This window comes from Pseudophryne corroboree, chromosome 9 (genome assembly GCF_028390025.1).
Source record: "Pseudophryne corroboree isolate aPseCor3 chromosome 9, aPseCor3.hap2, whole genome shotgun sequence".
NCBI classification, from domain to species: Eukaryota; Metazoa; Chordata; class Amphibia; order Anura; family Myobatrachidae; genus Pseudophryne; species Pseudophryne corroboree.
In genome coordinates, this window is record NC_086452.1 from 366,454,192 (window position 1) to 366,474,407 (window position 20,216).

The 20,216-nt window shown below is 45.4% G+C and overlaps 1 protein-coding gene and 1 pseudogene across 1 annotated transcript in view; one reads left to right on the plus strand and one right to left on the minus strand.

The window, feature by feature from the left end:
- The window catches only part of FAM120A (family with sequence similarity 120 member A), a 225,659-nt gene that overhangs the window by 115,596 nt on the left and 89,847 nt on the right, over positions 1 to 20,216 (plus strand). Inside the window, exon 6 of the mRNA XM_063940739.1 lies at positions 13,374 to 13,465. Within this exon, the coding sequence (XP_063796809.1) occupies positions 13,374 to 13,465 (92 nt within the window). The remainder of the gene's footprint in view (positions 1 to 13,373; positions 13,466 to 20,216) is intronic.
- On the minus strand, positions 16,592 to 16,709 carry LOC134960698 (5S ribosomal RNA; annotated as a pseudogene).

Below are 20,216 nucleotides of genomic sequence, written 5' to 3' on the forward strand. Positions count from 1 at the left end.
ACCAGGTGCAAAGGACAAGTACCGTTCATCTGCATAGCATAGGTTGGCCAGGTCATGACATCTAATGTCCCCCAGTGGCAGCACGTATACTACAAAAAGCATGGGAGATGGTATAGAACCCTGTGGAACACAGCATGGCAGTGGCACTCGTGACTGAGGGTTTGATACCAGTGTGTAATTGGACATGCAGTCTGGAGCTAAATTAGATTATTTTTTTTTTTTTTTTTTTTAAAGGTGGTCTAACAATTCCTTTAGTTGTTCCAGAAAAATTCCTGTCTGCAAAGAGCATTGTATTTTTGCAAATACAGGGCCAGTTATGTCCATACACCTTTATTAGAGGTTGGTGGGTCAAAACTTTTGATAAATTACCCATCTTTAGCAACCCAAGCTTTCAAACGGAATCTCTTTAGAGACATGACTTTTTTTAAAACAAAATGATCTTGCCAACCATTTATTCAGACTTTGGCTGTAGGCTAGGAAGCTGCCTTTCGTGTTCATTGTAGGAAGTGAAACTAAGACTTTGTCTAGAGTAGTGGCTCTCTAACTTTTTTGAGCAACTGCACCCCAGAGTATCAGAATTTTTTCACGGAACCCCTAGGCCAAAGGTTTCTTATTGAGACATTCAGAAAAAAAGTAAATCGTGTTTATATGTCATCCTTAGGTTCAATTATGTGGTGAGGGACACAATTCACTTGTGTTTCTCCACATATTTTATGATTGGAAGCCATAAGCACTGGTTTTACCTATTACATTGACCATAAATAATTTTGTAAATGGTCCTGGACCACCAAACCAGGGCACCCTTGCAAGTACCCCGTGGCGCCCCAGGGTGCCTAGGCACACAGTTTGGTCTAGGGTAGTATTTCTCAAATTTGGTACCTCTGGACCCATGACGGTTCTTGTTTTCCAAACCACCTAGCTGATGCAAAGGTGTGCAAACTATTAACTGTCTCAGTGTGAAAGTGGATGATTTCATTCCTGACACATTTTATAGATCACCAGGTGTTCTAGAAAACCTGAGGATGGAGTTTGAGAAACTCCGTCCAGAAGCTGAAACAGTGTTTTGTTTCTTTCGCTATCTCCTTTTTCCACAGAAGAGGATAGGTCTCTAAAAATTCTGAGGGGCAGGATTTGTTTTTTTGTCTTTGTTTTTTTAATCTAACTTTGCTTCCAGTCAGTCTCAGTCACACACAGATATAAAAGTGTCACATATCACACTAACCAGTACAGTCTTGGGAAGCAGGTTTATTGTATTGTGATTAAGAAGCACATGCTTGCAAAGAAGGTGCTTTGTGCTCTCTATGCTTCACTCCCGTCGGGCATCTTGCATTTATACAGGCTAGCTGTATGAGGACGTGTATGTTATGGGATATCTGTTCACTGGGTTGTGGTAATGCCAATTCTGAGGAAGCTGCTTTTGGTAGGAACGTTCCTGTTCTTGAGCTTCACTTCCTTTTGAGTTGTGGCTTTGGGACATCCCACCATCTGTGTCTCCCCTACTGCTGAAGGGACAAGGTGTATGTAAAAGCCATTTTTATTCCTGTTCTACTCTGGTCTTTATCGCATTTCTCTATCGTCCTAGTGGATGCTGGGGTTCCTGAAAGGACCATGGGGAATAGCGGCTCCGCAGGAGACAGGGCACAAAAAGTAAAGCTTTAGGATCAGGTGGTGTGCACTGGCTCCTCCCCCTATGACCCTCCTCCAAGCCTCAGTTAGATTTTTGTGCCCGGCCGAGAAGGGTGCAATCTAGGTGGCTCTCCTAAAGAGCTGCTTAGAAAAGTTTAGCTTAAGTTTTTTTTATTTTACAGTGAGTCCTGCTGGCAACAGGATCACTGCAACGAGGGACTTAGGGGAGAAGAAGTGAACTCACCTGCGTGCAGGATGGATTGGCTTCTTTGGCTACTGGACATTAGCTCCAGAGGGACGATCACAGGTACAGCCTGGATGGTCACCGGAGCCTCGCCGCCGGCCCCCTTGCAGATGCTGAAACGAGAAGAGGTCCAGAATCGGCGGCAGAAGACTCCTCAGTCTTCTTAAGGTAGCGCACAGCACTGCAGCTGTGCGCCATTTCCTCTCAGCACACTTCACACGGCAGTCACTGAGGGTGCAGGGCGCTGGGAGGGGGGCGCCCTGGGAGGCAAATGAAAACCTTTTTTGGCTAAAAATACCTCACATATAGCCTCCGGGGGCTATATGGAGATATTTAACCCCTGCCAGAATCCATTAAAGAGCGGGAGACGAGCCCGCTGAAAAAGGGGCGGGGCCTATCTCCTCAGCACACAGCGCCATTTTCCCTCACAGAAAGGCTGGAGGGAAGGCTCCCAGGCTCTCCCCTGCACTGCACTACAGAAACAGGGTTAAAACAGAGAGGGGGGGCACTAATTTGGCGTTAGAAATATATAAAAGATGCTATAAGGGAAAACACTTATATAAGGTTGTCCCTATATAATTATAGCGTTTTTGGTGTGTGCTGGCAAACTCTCCCTCTGTCTCTCCAAAGGGCTAGTGGGTCCTGTCCTCTATCAGAGCATTCCCTGTGTGTGTGCTGTGTGTCGGTACGTGTGTGTCGACATGTATGAGGACGATGTTGGTGAGGAGGCGGAGCAATTGCCTGTAATGGTGATGTCACTCTCTAGGGAGTCGACACCGGAATGGGTGGCTTATTTAGGGAATTACGTGATAATGTCAACACGCTGCAAGGTCGGTTGACGACATGAGACGGCCGACAAACAATTAGTACCGGTCCAGACGTCTCAGAAACACCGTCAGGGGTTTTAAAACGCCCGTTTACTTTAGTCGGTCGACACAGACACGGACACTGAATCCAGTGTCGACGGTGAATAAACAAACGTATTCCTTATTAGGGCCACACGTTAAGGGCAATGAAGGAGGTGTTACATATTTCTGATACTACAAGTACCACAAAAGAGGGTATTATGTGGGATGTGAAAAAACTACCGTAGTTTTTCCTGAATCAGATAAATTAAATGAAGTGTGTGATGATGCGTGGGTTCCCCCCGATAGAAAATTATGGGCGGTATACCCTTTCCCGCCAGAAGTTAGGGCGCGTTGGGAAACACCCCTTAGGGTGGATAAGGCGCTCACACGCTTATCAAAACAAGTGGCGGTACCGTCTATAGATAGGGCCGTCCTCAAGGAGCCAGCTGACAGGAGGCTGGAAAATATCATAAAAAGTATATACACACATACTGGTGTTATACTGCGACCAGCGATCGCCTCAGCCTGGATGTGCAGAGCTGGGGTGGCTTGGTCGGATTCCCTGACTAAAAATATTGATACCCTTGACAGGGACAGTATTTTATTGACTATAGAGCATTTAAAGGATGCATTTTCTATATATGCGAGATGCACAGAGGGATATTTGCACTCTGGCATCAAGAGTAAGTGCGATGTCCATATCTGCCAGAAGATGTTTATGGACACGACAGTGGTCAGGTGATGCAGATTCCAAACGGCACAAAGGTGTATTGCCGTATAAAGGAAGAGGAGTTATTTGTGGTCGGTCCATCGGACCTGGTGGCCACGGCAACTGCTGGAAAATCCACCGTTTTTACCCTAAGTCACATCTCTGCAGAAAAAGACACCGTCTTTTCAGCCTCAGTCCTTTCGTCCCTATAAGAGTCATATCTGCCCAGGGATAGAGGAAAGGGAAGAAGACTGCAGCAGGCAGCCCATTCCCAGGAACAGAAGCGTTCCACCGCTTCTGCCAAGCTCTCAGCATGACGCTGGGACCGTACAGGACCCCTGGATCCTACATGTAGTATCCCAGGGGTACAGATTGGAATGTCGAGACGTTTCCCCTTCGCAGGCTCCTGAAGTCTGGTTTACCAAGGTCTCCCTCCGACAAGGAGGCAGTATGGGAAACAATTCACAAGCTGTATTCCCAGCAGGTGATAATCAAATTACCCCTCCTACAACAAGAAAAGGGGTATTATTCCACATTATATTGTGGTACTGAAGCCAGAAGGCTAGGTGAGACCTATTCTAAATCTAAAAAAATTTGAACACTTACAAAGGTTCAAATCAAGATGGAGTCACTCAGAGCAGTGATAACGAACCAGGAAGAAGGGGACTATATAGTGTCCCGAGACATCAGGGATGCTTACCTCCATGTCCAAAATTTGCCCTTCTCACTAAGGGTACCTCAGGTTCGTGGTACAGAACTGTCACTATCAGTTTCAGACGCTGCCGTTTGGATTGTCCACGGCACCCCGGGTCTTTACCAAGGTAATGGCCGAAATGATGATTCTTCTTCGAAGAAAAGGCGTCTTAATTATCCCTTACTTGGACGATCTCCTGATAAGGGCAAAGTCCAGGGAACAGTTGGAGGTCGGAGTAGCACTATCTTGGATACTGCTACAACAGCACGGGTGGATTCTAAATATTCCAAAATCGCAGCTGATCCCGACGACAAGTCTGCTGTGCCTAGGGATGATTCTGGACACAGTCCAGAAAAAGGTGTTTCTCCCGGAAGAGAGAGCCAGGGAGTTATCCGAGCTAGTCGGGAACCTCCTAAAATCAGTGCATCATTGCACAAGGGTCCTGGTAAAGATGGTGACTTCCTACGAAGCAATTCCATTCGGCAGATTTCACGCAAGAATTTTTCAGTGGGATCTGCTGGACAAATGGTCCGGATCGCATCTTCAGATGCATCAGCGGATAACCCTATATCCAAGGACAAGGGTGTCTCTCCTGTGGTGGTTACAGAGTGCTCATCTTCTAGAGGGCCGCAGATTCGGCATTCAGGATTGGATGCTGGTGACCACGGAGGCCAGCCCGAGAGGCTGGGGAGCAGTCACACAAGGAAAAAATTTCCAGGGAGTGTGATCAAGTCTGGAGACTTTTCTCCACATAAATATACTGGAGCTAAGGGTAAATTTATAATGCTCTAAGCTTAGCAAGACCTCTGCTTCAAGGTCAGCCGGTATTGATCCAGTGGGAAAAACATCACGGCAGTCGCCCACGTAAATAGACAGGGCGGCACAAGAAGCAGGAGGGCAATGGCAAAAACTGCAAGGACTTTTCGCTGGGCGGAAAATCATGTGATAGCACTGTCAGCAGTGTTTCATTCCGGGAATGGAAACTGGGAAGCAGACTTCCTCAGCAGGCACGACCTCCACCCGGCAGAGTGGAAACTTCATCGGGAAGTTTTCCACATGATTGTAAACCGTTGGGAAATACCAAAGGTGGACATGATGGCGTCCCGTCTGAACAAAAAACGGGACAGGTATTGCGCCAGGTTAAGAGACCCTCAGGCAATAGCTGTGGACGTTCTGGTAACACCATGGATGTACCAGTCGGTGTATGTGTTCCATCCTCTACTTCTCATACCTAAGGTACTGAGACTTATAAGACGTAGAGGAGTAAGAACTATACTCATGGCTCCGGATTGGCCAAGAAGGACTTGGTACCCGGAACTTCAAGAGATGCTCACAGAGGACTTATGGCCTCTGCCGCTAAGAAGGGACTTGTTTCAGCAAGTACCATGTCTGTTCCAAGACTTACCGCAGCTGCGTTTGACGGCATGGCGGTGGAACGCCGGATCCTAAGGGAAAAAGGCATTCCGGAAGAGGTCATTCCTACCCTGGTCAAAGCCAGAAAGGAGGTGACCGCACAACATTATCACCACATGTGGCAAAAATATGTTGCGTGGTGTGAGGCCAGAAAGGCCCCACGAAGAAATTTCAACTCGGTCGATTCCTGCATTTCCTGCAAACAGGAGTGTCTATGGGCCTCAAATTGGGGTCCATTAAGGTTCAAATTTCGGCCCTGTCGATTTTCTTCCAGAAAGAAGTGGCTTCAGTTCCTGAAGTCCAGAAGTTTGTCAAGGGAGTATTGCATATACAACCCCCTTTTGTGCCTCCAGTGGCACTGTGGGATCTCAACGTAGTTCTGGGATTCCTCAAATCACATTGGTTTAAAACCAGTCAAATCTGTGGATTTGAAGCATCTCACATGAAAAGTGACCATGCTCTTGGCCCTGGCCTGGACCAGGCGAGTGTCAAATTGGTGGTTTTTTTCTCAAAAAAGCCCATATCTGGTTGTCCATTTGGACAGGGCAGAGCTGCGGACTCGTCCCCAGTTCTCTCCCTAAGGTGGTGTCAGTGTTTCACCTGAACCAGCTTATTTTGGTGCCTTGCGCCTACTAGGGACTTGGAGGACTCCAGGTTGCTAGATGTTGTCAGGGCCCTGTAAATATAGGTTCCAGGACGGCTGGAGTCAGGAAAACTGACTTGCTGTTATCCTGTATGCACCCAACAAACTGGGTGCTCTTGCTTCTAAGCAGACTATTGCTAGTTGGATGTGTAATACAATTCAGCTTGCACATTCTGTGGCAGGCCTGCCACAGCCAAAATATGTAAATGCCCATTCCACAAGGAAGGTGGGCTTATCTTGGGCGGCTGCCCGAGGGGTCTCGGCTTTACAACTTTGCCGAGCGGCTATTTAGTCAGGGGCAAACACGTTGGTAAAATCCTACAAATTTGATACCCTGGCTAAGGAGGACCTGGAGTTCTCTCATTCGGTGCTGCAGAGTCATCCGCACTCTCCCGCCCGTTTGAGAGCTTTGGTATTATCCCCACGGTCCTTTCAGGAACCCCAGCATCCACTAGGACGATAGAGAAAATAAGAATTTACTTACCGATAATTCTATTTCTCGGAGTCCGTAGTGGATGCTGGGCGCCCATCCCAAGTGCGGATTATCTGCAATACTTGTACATAGTTACAAAAATCGGGTTATTATTGTTGTGAGCCATCTTTTCAGAGGCTCCGCTGTTATCATACTGTTAACTGGGTTCAGATCACAGGTTGTACAGTGTGATTGGTGTGGCTGGTATGAGTCTTACCCGGGATTCAAAATCCTTCCTTATTGTGTACGCTCGTCCGGGCACAGTATCCTAACTGAGGCTTGGAGGAGGGTCATAGGGGGAGGAGCCAGTGCACACCACCTGATCCTAAAGCTTTACTTTTTGTGCCCTGTCTCCTGCGGAGCCGCTATTCCCCATGGTCCTTTCAGGAACCCCAGCATCCACTACGGACTCCGAGAAATAGATTTATCGGTAAGTAAATTCTTATTATTTCTCTAACGTCCTAGTGGATGCTGGGGACTCCGTCAGGACCATGGGGAATAGCGGGCTCCGCAGGAGACAGGGCACATCTAAAAAAGCTTTTAGGTCACATGGTGCGTACTGGCTCCTCCCCCTATGACCCTCCTCCAAGCCTCAGTTAGGTTTTTGTGCCCGTCCGAGAGGGTGCAATCTAGGTGGCTCTCTTAAAGAGCTAGTTAGAAAAGTTTTTTTTTAGGTTTCTAATCAGTGTCTCCTGCTGGCGACAGGAGCACTGCAACGAGGGACTTAGGGGAGAGACTTGCAACTCACCTGCCTGCAGGAGGATTGAAGTCTTAGGCTACTGGACACTGAGCTCCAGAGGGAGTCGGAACACAGGTCAGCCTGGGGTTCGTCCCGGAGCCGCGCCGCCGATCCCCCTTACAGACGCTGAAGAACGGCAGAACGGAGGTCCGGAAACAGGCGGCAGAAGACTTCAGTCTTCATAGAGGTAGCGCACAGCACTGCAGCTGTGCGCCATTGTTGCTACACGGCTCACGGATCTCGGTCACGGAGGGTGCAGGGCGCTGCTGGGGGCGCCCTGGGCAGCAATATAGAGTACCTTAGAGGCAAATAAATACATCACATATAGCCATTAAGGCTATATGTATGTATTTAACCCAGGCCAGTTTATTAGAAAAACCGGGAGAAAAGCCCGCCGGAAAAGGGGCGGAGCTTATTCTCCTCAGCACTCGGCGCCATTTTCCTGCACGGCTCCGCTGGTGAGGAAGGCTCCCACGACTCTCCCCTGCACTGCACTACAGAAACAGGGTAACAAAGAGAGGGGGGGCATAAATTGGCGATATAAATATATATTGAGAGCGCATATATAAAAACAACACCTTCTAGGGTTGTTATATACTGTATAGCGCTTTTGGTGTGTGCTGGCAAACTCTCCCTCTGTCTCCCCAAAGGGCTAGGAGGGTCCTGTCTTCAATAGAGCATTCACTGTGTGGCTGCTGTGTGTGTCGGTACGTGTGTGTCGACATGTATGAGGACGAAGTTGGTGTGGAGGCAGAGCAATTGCCGATGATGGTAATGTCACCCCCTAGGGAGTCGACACCGGAATGGATGGCTTTGGTTATGGAATTACGTGATAATGTCAGCACATTACAAAAGTCAGTTGACGAAATGAGACGCCCGGCAAACCAGTTAGTACCGGTTCAGGCATCTCAGACACCGTCAGGGGCTGTAAAACGTCCCTTACCTCAGTCAGTCGACACGGGTACCGACACAGATGAATCTAGTGTCGACGGTGAGGAAGTAAACGTATTTTCCAATAGGGCCACACGTTATATGATCACGGCAATGAAGGAGGCTTTGCAGCTCTCTGATACTACTGGTACCTCAAAAAGGGGTATTATGTGGGGGGTGAAAAAACTACCTGTATTTTTCCCAGAATCAGAGGAATTGAATGATGTGTGTGATGAAGCGTGGGTTACCCCCGATAGAAAAATGCTAATTTCAAAGAAGTTGTTGGCATTATACCCTTTCCCACCAGAGGTTAGGGCGCGCTGGGAATCACCCCCTAAGGTGGATAAGGCGCTCACACGTTTATCAAAGCAAGTGGCGTTGCCGTCTCCTGATACGGCCGCCCTCAAGGATCCAGCAGATAGGAGGCTGGAAACTACACTGAAGAGTATATACACACATACGGGTGTTATACTGCGACCGGCAATAGCCTCAGCCTGGATGTGCAGTGCTGGGGTAGTGTGGTTGGATTCTCTGACTGAAAATATTGAGACCCTGGATAGGGACAGTATTTTATTGACTCTAGAGCAATTAAAGGATGCTTTTCTTTATATGCGAGATGCTCAGAGGGATGTTTGTACTCTAGCATCAAGAGTAAGCGCGATGTCCATATCTGCTAGAAGAAGTTTATGGACGCGACAGTGGTCAGGTGATGCGGATTCCAAGAGGCATATGGAAGTATTGCCATATAAAGGAGAGGAATTGTTTGGGGTCGGTCTTTCGGACCTGGTGACCACGGCAACTGCCGGCAAATCCACCTTTTTACCTCAGACCCCTTCACAACAGAAAAAGACACCGTCTTTTCAGCCGCAGTCCTTTCGCTCCTATAAAAAGCGACCAAAAGGACAGTCTTATCTGCCGAGAGGCAGAGGAAAGGGTGTAAGAAAGGGCAGCACGCAGCCCCTGCCCAGGAACAGAAGCCCGCCCCGGCTTCTACAAAGCCATCAGCATGACGCTGGGGCTTTACAAGCGGACCCAGGAACGGTGGGGGGTCGACTCAAGATTTTCAGCAATCAATGGGCTCACTCACAAGTGGACCCGTGGGTCCTGCAGATAATATCTCAGGGTTACATGCTGGAGTTCGAAAGGTTTCCCCCTCGCCGGTTCCTAAAGTCTGCTTTACCAACGTCTCCCTCAGAAAGGACGTCGGTTTTGGAAGCCATTCACAAGCTGTATTCTCAGCAGGTGATAGTCAAGGTACCCCTCCTACAACAGGGAAAGGGGTATTATTCCACACTATTTGTGGTACCGAAGCCGGACGGTTCGGTAAGACCTATTCTAAATCTGAAATCCTTGAACCTGTACATACAGAAATTCAAGTTCAAAATGGAGTCACTCAGAGCAGTGATAGCGAATCTGGAAGACGGGGACTTCATGGTGTCCCTGGACATAAAGGATGCTTATCTGCATGTCCCAATTTACCCCTCACACCAAGGGTATCTCAGGTTCGTGATACAAGACTGTCATTATCAGTTTCAAACGATGCCGTTTGGTTTGTCTACGGCCCCTCGGGTCTTTACCAAGGTAATGACCGAAATGATGGTTCTTCTACGAAGAAAAGGCGTATTAATTATCCCTTACTTGGACGATCTCCTGATAAGGGCAAAGTCCAGAGAACAGCTGGAAGTCGGTGTAGCACTAACCCAGGTAGTGCTCCAGCAACACGGGTGGATTCTGAATCTTCCAAAATCTCAATTGACCCCGACAACTCGTCTGCTGTTCCTGGGAATGATTCTGGACACGGTTCAGAAAAAGGTGTTTCTCCCGGAGGGAAAAGCAAGGGAGTTATCCGAACTTGTCAGGAACCTCCTAAAACCAGGAACGGTGTCAGTACATCAATGCACAAGAGTCCTGGGAAAGATGGTGGCTTCGTACGAAGCGATTCCATTCGGCAGATTCCATGCACGGACATTTCAGTGGGATCTGCTGGACAAATGGTCCGGATCGCATCTGCACATGCATCAGCGGATAGCACTGTCACCAAGAACAAGGTTGTCTCTCCTGTGGTGGCTGCAGACTGCCCATCTGTTAGTGGGCCGCAGATTCGGCATACAGGACTGGGTCCTGGTGACTACGGATGCCAGTCTGAGAGGCTGGGGAGCGGTCACACAGGGAAGAAACTTCCAGGGAGTGTGGTCAAGCCTGGAGATGTCTCTTCACATAAATATACTGGAGCTAAGAGCGATTTACAATGCTCTAAGCCTGGCAAAACCCCTGCTTCAGGGTCAGCCGGTGTTGATCCAGTCGGACAACATCACGGCAGTCGCCCACGTAAACAGACAGGGCGGCACAAGAAGCAGGAGGGCAATGGCAGAAGCTGCAAGGATTCTTCGCTGGGCGGAAGATCATGTGATAGCACTGTCAGCAGTGTTCATTCCGGGAGTGGACAACTGGGAAGCGGACTTCCTCAGCAGACACGATCTACACCCGGGAGAGTGGGGACTTCATCCAGAAGTCTTCCACATGATTGTGAACCGTTGGGAAAAACCAAAGGTGGATATGATGGCGTCCCGCCTCAACAAAAAACTGGACAGGTATTGCGCCAGGTCAAGAGACCCTCAGGCAATAGCTGTGGACGCTCTGGTAACACCATGGGTGTACCAGTCAGTGTATGTGTTTCCTCCTCTGCCTCTCATACCAAAAGTACTGAGAATTATACGGCACAGGGGAGTAAGAACGATACTCGTGGCTCCGGATTGGCCAAGAAGAACTTGGTACCCGGAACTTCAGGAGATGCTCACGGAAGATCCGTGGCCTCTACCTCTAAGACGGGACCTGCTTCAGCAGGGACCGTGTCTATTCCAAGACTTACCGCGGCTGCGTTTGACGGCATGGCGGTTGAACGCCGAATTCTAAGGGAAAAAGGCATTCCGGAAGAGGTCATCCCTACCCTGGTAAAAGCCAGGAAGGAGGTGACTGCACAACATTATCACCGCATTTGGAGAAAATATGTTGCGTGGTGTGAGGCCAGGAAGGCCCCGACGGAGGAATTTCAACTGGGTCGATTCCTACATTTCCTGCAAACAGGATTGTCTATGGGCCTCAAATTAGGGTCCATTAAGGTTCAAATTTCGGCCCTGTCGATTTTCTTCCAAAAAGAATTGGCTTCAGTTCCTGAAGTCAAGACTTTTGTAAAAGGAGTACTACATATACAGCCCCCAGTTGTGCCCCCAGTGGCTCCGTGGGATCTTAATGTAGTTTTGGATTTTCTCAAATCCCATTGGTTTGAGCCACTCAAATCGGTGGATTTGAAATATCTTACATGTAAAGTAACCATGCTACTGGCCCTGGCTTCAGCCAGGAGAGTGTCAGAATGGGCGGCTTTATCGTATAAAAGCCCATATCTGATTTTCCATTCGGACAGGGCAGAACTGCGGACGCGTCCTCAGTTTCTGCCTAAGGTGGTTTCAGCGTTTCACCTGAACCAGCCTATTGTGGTGCCTGCGGCTACTAGCGATTTGGAGGATTCCAAGTTGCTGGACGTTGTCAGGGCATTGAAAATATATATTTCAAGGACGGCTGGAGTCAGAAAATCTGACTCGGTGTTTATACTGTATGCACCCAACAAACTGGGTGCTCCTGCTTCTAAGCAGACGATTGCTCGTTGGATTTGTAGCACAATTCAACTTGCACATTCTGTGGCAGGCCTGCCACAGCCTAAATCTATCAAGGCCCATTCCACAAGGAAGGTGGGCTCATCTTGGGCGGCTGCCCGAGGGGTCTCGGCATTACAACTCTGCCGAGCAGCTACGTGGTCGGGGGAGAACACGTTTGTAAAATTCTACAAATTTGATACCCTGGCTAAAGAGGACCTGGAGTTCTCTCATTCGGTGCTGCAGAGTCATCCGCACTCTCCCGCCCGTTTGGGAGCTTTGGTATAATCCCCATGGTCCTGACGGAGTCCCAGCATCCACTAGGACGTCAGAGAAAATAAGATTTTACTTACCGATAAATCTATTTCTCGTAGTCCGTAGTGGATGCTGGGCGCCCATCCCAAGTGCGGATTGTCTGCAATACTTGTACATAGTTATTGTTACAAAAAAATCGGGTTGTTATTGTTGTGAGCCGTCTGTTCAGAGGCTCCTACGTTTGTCATACTGTTAACTGGGTTCAGATCACAAGTTGTACGGTGTGATTGGTGTGGCTGGTATGAGTCTTACCCGGGATTCAAAATCCTTCCTTATTGTCTACGCTCGTCCGGGCACAGTATCCTAACTGAGGCTTGGAGGAGGGTCATAGGGGGAGGAGCCAGTGCACACCACCTAGTCCTAAAGCTTTTATTTTTGTGCCCTGTCTCCTGCGGAGCCGCTAATCCCCATGGTCCTGACGGAGTCCCAGCATCCACTACGGACTACGAGAAATAGATTTATCGGTAAGTAAAATCTTATTTTCTGCTGGTGTATTTGTAAACTAAAGTGTAGCAGTGGAACAGGCCTCCTGGGAACATCATACACACAATTAAATTGTGTTAAAACTGCTCCAGAAATGCATAGGTCTCAGTTGAGCCTGACTAAACTGATTTGTTCTGACATTTAAAGGACGATGAACCTTTGAAGATGATATTTTGCTTTATAGCCTCCCACCCTTCCATAAGCTTACTTATCAGCTAAGTGTGGGTCCCATTATCTTATTAGGATCACTTTGTACCCAGAATGTTGGAAGACTCAAGCACTGGGGAATCTGTACATCAGAGGAGATGGAGTAGCAAAGACATCAGTGGGTGGATTGATGTAAGATCTGTTCATTCAGATGTTCATGCCACCTCACATCCGTTTGAATGTTTCCCTGTATTCTCCAGTGTTCTTTGTTGAGACTGCCGGAAAACAAAAGACTCCTGCTGTAATTCAACTACTGAACTACACTTATTTGTGCACGAATCCCACGTCTTGAATTGTCCCAAGGGAATGGCAGACAAGGCTGGGTTAGCGCACTAATGTTTCTGTTTGTATATTTTATGTTTACAAAAAAATAATGATGTGTTTTTATAATTTTGGGCAGGGAGACCACTTCCAAATAGAGACCACGGTATGATGCAGGTTTACCCACCTTCTCAAATGGTTCCTCCGGCTTCTGTACAATCTAAGTCTATGGTAAATATTGTCCCTGACCTTTCTTTTATTTGCTTGCCTTTCCAGACCAAACTTTGCATGTGTAATTGTGTGCTCACAGGACTTGTCCACAAGCTTGGAGCTGTGGTTACGGTGAGCTGTGCCAAGAGTGTCATGGTTTACCTAATGATTGTGGCATTTTCTCTAATCACCTCTACTAAATGCTGATCATTTTCTACTATCACATACAGTAAAGTAAGCCTTGTGTGATCCCAATATGTTATGTACATACAGATGGAAGAATGCTATACTTATCATTCAGCGGTTATATGACCAGTGCACAATAAATGCAGACTGCACCAATGACCGTGTTTGGATGCCATGCTTTTTTAAGATTGCACAGGAGATTAATTATGTATATATACTGAAGTGCCAAAAGTCATGGGATAGGGGCCTAGTATTGTGTATGACAGGAGTGGAGTGGCCAACCTGTGGCCCTCTATCTGTTTTGAAACTACAAGTGCCAGCATGCCTTTCCACAGTTTTGCAATTTGGGAATACTAAAACTGTGGCAGGGCATGCTGGGATGATTCGTTTCACAACAATTAGAGAGCCACTGGTTGGCCAGGCCTGGTGTAGGGCATCCGGTGAAGTGCAGCAACTTGACATGGCATCAACTCTACAAGTGGAAGGAACACCTTTAAAGAGATGTTGACACAGGCCGTCTGGATAGCTTCTCACAGCTCCATGATATTTGTAGGTGCGGGATCTTGAGGGTGAACAGACCTCTCCACCATGTCCCACAAATGCTCGACTGAGGTCATGTCGTGCAAACGTGGTGGCCACATCATTCATTGTAACTCTCCAGAATGCTCCTCGAACCAATTCTAAACAACTTGGCAGCGATGACATTATCTTGCTGGAATATTCCATCATTTTTGTGGTACATGAAGTCCATGACTAGCTGCAAATGATCATCAAGCAATGCAACTTAGTGGCTACCAGTCAATGATGTGTTCAGGCGGATCAGCGGAATCAACCCATACCACGTGAACACATCCCACACCATTATGGAACCACCACTAGTTTGCATGGTGGCCTTGTTGACAACTGGGGTTCATGCCTCATGGTGTCTGCACCACACTTGAACCCTACCATCTGTCCTAAAAACTGGAACCATGATACCACATGTTGCCAGTCCTACAGGGTCCAATTAGTGACATCACGAGCCGACGTGAGGTGCTGTGTGCAGTGTTGTAGTGTTAACAGGGGCACATCTGGTGGGTCCCCTGCTCCAATATGGAAGCTAAAGAACGCTGCACTGACCTGCTGGATATGCGTCTGGTACCCCCTGCATTGCATGCGGATGTGATTTGAACCTGTGACGCTTGTTTGTTATCCTGGACAATTCAGGTCAGATGCTGCTGGTCACATCCACGTTGGATGGTAATGCCTTCCATGAGGTGTTCCCAATACCCACATAACACCATTGATCGAGGAATGTTGAATGTCTGCACAATTTTGAAAAAGGAATGTCCCATTCGTCGGGCACCCACTATCATGCCCCGTTCGAACGCCGATAATTCTTGTTGCTTTGCCATGAGCAGCCTAGCCTGTGTTCAAACTGACTCATGAAATGTCAGATTACAGCTGATGCAGGTTTGCCCTTTTCCAAGACTACACAGTATGGTTGTGCCACCTACTGTTACCTTAACGTACTGCTAACCCATGACTTTTGACTCTTCAGTGTATGTTTTGTATTTATTGATTGCACAGCTATGGTACCTGTCTGCTGGTTAGTCATGGCAGCTTCTCATTATTAGTCCAACTTTGCAGTTTTATCATGTATACATTGATCTTCTATATTTTTGCAAATGTAGTGGTCCAGTTAACCAACGTAATCATCAATGGTATTTTTGAAAGCTGGTATTGGGTATTTCTGCTCTGGTATGAATCTGCTTACTAGTGGTAAAAGTTAGTGATTGACTATACTTGGCTTAAATAAAGAGTGTTGTACATTTCTCCATCAATCTGGGGGATGCTGCGCACTTACTAAGGGGTTAGAGTGTGTAATATGGAGGCACACAACCTATAAAAAATGACTCCTCCCTCCTCTAACCCGTCCCATGTACAGTCTGTCCACCACTCAGTCCTCGGTTTTAGTTTTGTGCCTTGGAGAACAGGCACAGTTTTTCTTTGCTCTTAGTTTTTTAGTTAGGTTTTAATTTCTGTTGTTTTCCTATTATGCTTAGTCCCTGTTCACAGGCGACAAGCATGTTGTGAGTGAGGTTGGATAGATAGTAAGGGCAGCTGTGTCTCATTTCTCACTCACCCTGCCTCTGGAAAGTCACCATGCCAGCGGCCTCTGGGGCTTTCCTTTACCAGACACAGCACTGAGGAGGCATCTAATTCAGGTAGGGAAAGTAACCTGCTCTGGCAGCGTTTTCTATGGGGGTCATTCAGAGTTGATCGCTTGCTAGCTAGTTTTAGCAGCCGTGCAAACGCTATGCCGCCGCCCACTGGGGAGTGTATTTTAGCTTAGCAGAAGTGTGAACGCTTGTGCAACCGAGCTCTGCAAAAACAGTTTGTGCAGTTTCAGAGTAGCTCTGAACCTACTCAGCGCTTGCGATCACTTCAGCCTATTCGTGTCCGGATTTGACGTCATACACCCGCCCAGCCACCCCTGCGTTTTTTCAGACACATTGAAGATAAGAGAAAAGACAAAAAACCTTTTTTGGGAGCACTCTTGATTATTGAATAGGTGTGATGTAGATAGAGATATAAGTAATTAAAACTTAACCTTTAATTGATCCTTTTATAAAAAAAAAAAAAAAAATGTTATATATATATATATATATATATATATATATATAATATATGAAAAATATATATATGAGAATTGGCAATCAAATGATGCTGTTAATAAAAGGATCTTGTTGACCTTTTTAGCAAATGTAGTACAAGATCATTATGTAGGTGAAAATATGTAGGTATACCTTGGATAACTACATCAGTTATGGTAAGGGACGAAAAAGTGCAAGCAAATGATGATCAAGTCTGGAGATGGTGTCTGACTGTGAAAAAATGATTGGAAAGAAAGAGAGAGAGAAAAAAGGAGAGAAAGAAAGAAATGAAGAAAGGATAGGGATGATAATCTCCTTGGGAAATGGCCCACTGCACCTGGTATTCTCAGGAGGTTGCCCTTCCTAGTACTGACCAGGCCATGCCTGCTTAACTTCCGAGATCGGACAGGATCGGGCGTATTCAGGGTAGTATGGCCGTGGGCCGTTTGTTGAAGGAGAAGAAATTACCACTTCTGCTGTCTGTACTTTACATAAATCAAAACTGTTGATAGTTCGAAATTGTATTTCCAGATGAGAGAGTGTGTAAAGAATAGAAATTTGAATTTGAAGCGAGCGTTTGGAGAGAGACAGGAATGTGGATACTAAATATGATTTTTGGTGATAATTAAGGGATCCCGTTACCTGTCTTCTCACTATATGTATAGACTGGTAGTACTCAAATAGATACGGCTCACCAGGAGCTGAATGCTTACTTAATATTAACAATAAAGTGACAGTGCAGAAATAGATGAATGAAAAAAAAGTATAATTAAATAATACATAAAGATTGTGCCCAAGACTTAAAAGATAAATAATTAATAATTAATGAAAGTACCGAGATGACAGTCCTTGTAGGAGCCAAGCTGACGGAGCTATAATAGTTTGAGACAATGCCCGTTGAATTTGCATTGATTAATTAATAAATAAACAATTAATTGATTACTCTGAGAAAAAATGAAAAATAAAATAAAAAAAGGGGGAGAATGGAGAAACCCAATTAGAGCAATGCAGAGTTGAGATGAATCAGCTGATTAGTGCATAATGAGTTCATTGGATAAAAAATTTTTGAGGTAAGTTCATAGCAAACAAACAAAAAAACAACAAAAAAAACACATTGAGCTCAAGGCTGGCTCCAAAAATAACTGAAATCTTAATGATATGTAGAGGTAAAAGTTTGACTTTGATTAATTTGATTTGTTTGACAGACTAGGTTCATGAATTAAGAGAGACACACTTTTGAGCTCAAGGCTGGCTCCAAAGCATTACTATGGTCCCTATAGTAATAGATAAATGGATATCTGGTAGTTATCCTTAGTATATGCGGAGAATTCTTAAATAATAATGAGATTATGCCTTGTGGCAAAAGTGTACTGCAAGTACTGATAGCCCCAATGCTGTATTGATGTAAATTACATTTGCAGGTGCATGCAGTGCCACTTAGGACTAAGGCGAGGGGGAGAGGAGTATGCAGGTCCTTAGGCATGTAATGTTCAATTGCCCTGGTGGTCTAGTGTACTTTACCCCCACCACTAGGTTAGTGGTGTCTATTTAGGCATCCCCTGGAGTTCTCCGCTGTGAGTAATGAAAGCCGCGGCCGCCCGCTTCCGGATCGGGCGGTAGCGCGATGACATCACTGAATGACGTGTTTCCCCGACGTACGTTTCACCTTACGAGGCTTGGTCACGAGAGCATCTCTCTGCCGCTGTCTTGTGGCCGGTATTTAAAGGACGCTTCGACCTGTGATTTGTAGAAATGAAATGACGGACAGTTGATTGTTCCTATCCAGAAACTGCTGGCATAATGGTGGTGGCGGCCATGTTGGAAAAGGGAAAAAGGGAGAAAGGGAGAGGGGCTAGAACTGTGATGAATAATAAGGCAAATGGAAGTTGAGAAAAATATATGAAAATTATGAGAAAATGAAATTATATGTATATATATATATATATATATATATATATATATATATATATATATATATATATATAAAAATGAAAATAAAAATATGTGAATTAAAAATAAATATATGTGAATTAAAAATAAAAATAAATATAATAGTAAAATAAAAATAAATGATAAATAAAAATAAATATAAAAGTAAAAATAAATAAATATAAATATAAATGATGAAAATTAAGAAAATTGAAAAAAGGGTATATATGAATGTAAAAAATGGAAAAAAGGATGTAAGTGTATCGATGTGCTGGAAAATACATTGGTGGTACTAGGGAGTGACCTGTGATGATTGTGTGAGAGAAGAGGAAGGGGAAGAGGGGAAAAGCCTCTGTGTCTAAAAAGAAGGTGTGTATGTGGTGTAAGTGAAAGTGAGCCTGTGGTGTGCGGGTGAAGGGGGAAGGGAGAAGAAGTATGTTATGTAATTGTGTAAGATGTGTGTGGATGGTGAAGGATGGGGGTGGGAAAAGTTGAAAGCTGGGGTAAAAAATGGTGAGGCACTGCAAAGTAAAATAAAATAAAAATTGAATGAATGTGGACAAGTTGTGGTGAAAAATGGGGGGGGGGGGGGGAAGTGATTGGTGGCGGAATGGTGAGGAAGTGAAGAGATGGAAGAGAAAAGTTAAAATTGGGAATAAAAATAGAAAAAAGAAAGAAAGAAAGTGGTGAGAGTAGGGAATAGGAATTGGAATACAGGGGATTGACTGGAGGGGGGAAGGAAAGAAAAGAAAAAAAGGGGGGGGGGAAATGGTTGGATTGCTGGTGTTTATGATTGTAGAAAGATGCTGTAGTTGATGTATTCATTGAGGCCCCTTGGCATGAGAGTGTCCAATTTAAAGATCCACTCTGATTCCTTCTTTTGAAGTGCAATATTGAAATCACCACCTCTGAGTCCCAAACGGACGTGTTCGAGGCCAAAGATACTGAGATCCTCGGTACGACTGTCATGGAATTGTAAGAAGTGTCTGGCAACAGTGGTAAGCTTCTTGAATCTCGCCGAGTCAGATCTGGCGTTCCTCACTGTGCACAGTGATTTCAATATTGCACTTCAAAAGAAGGAATCAGAGTGGATCTTTAAATTGGACACTCTCATGCCAAGGGGCCTCAATGAATACATCAACTACAGCATCTTTCTACAATCATAAACACCAGCAATCCAACCATTCCCCCCCCCCCCCCTTTTTTTTCTTTTCTTTCCTTCCCCCCTCCAGTCAATCCCCTGTATTCCAATTCCTATTCCCTACTCTCACCACTTTCTTTCTTTCTTTTTTCTATTTTTATTCCCAATTTTAACTTTTCTCTTCCATCTCTTCACTTCCTCACCATTCCGCCACCAATCACTTCCCTCCCCCCCTCCACTAACCGCCCCCTTTCCCCCTCTTCCCCCCCCCCCATTTTTCACCACAACTTGTCCACATTCATTCAATTTTTATTTTATTTTACTTTGCAGTGCCTCACCATTTTTTACCCCAGCTTTCAACTTTTCCCACCCCCATCCTTCACCATCCACACACATCTTACACAATTACATAACATACTTCTTCTCCCTTCCCCCTTCACCCGCACACCACAGGCTCACTTTCACTTACACCACATACACACCTTCTTTTTAGACACATAGAGGCTTTTCCCCTCTTCCCCTTCCTCTTCTCTCACACAATCATCACAGGTCACTCCCTAGTACCACCAATGTATTTTCCAGCACATCGATACACTTACATCCTTTTTTCCATTTTTTACATTCATATATACCCTTTTTTCAATTTTCTTAATTTTCATCATTTATATTTATATTTATTTATTTTTACATTTATTTTTATTTATCATTTATTTTTATTTTACTATTATATTTATTTTTATTTTTAATTCACATATATTTATTTTTAATTCACATATTTTTATTTTCATTTTTATATATATATATATATATACATATAATTTCATTTTCTCATAATTTTCATATATTTTTCTCAACTTCCATTTGCCTTATTATTCATCAC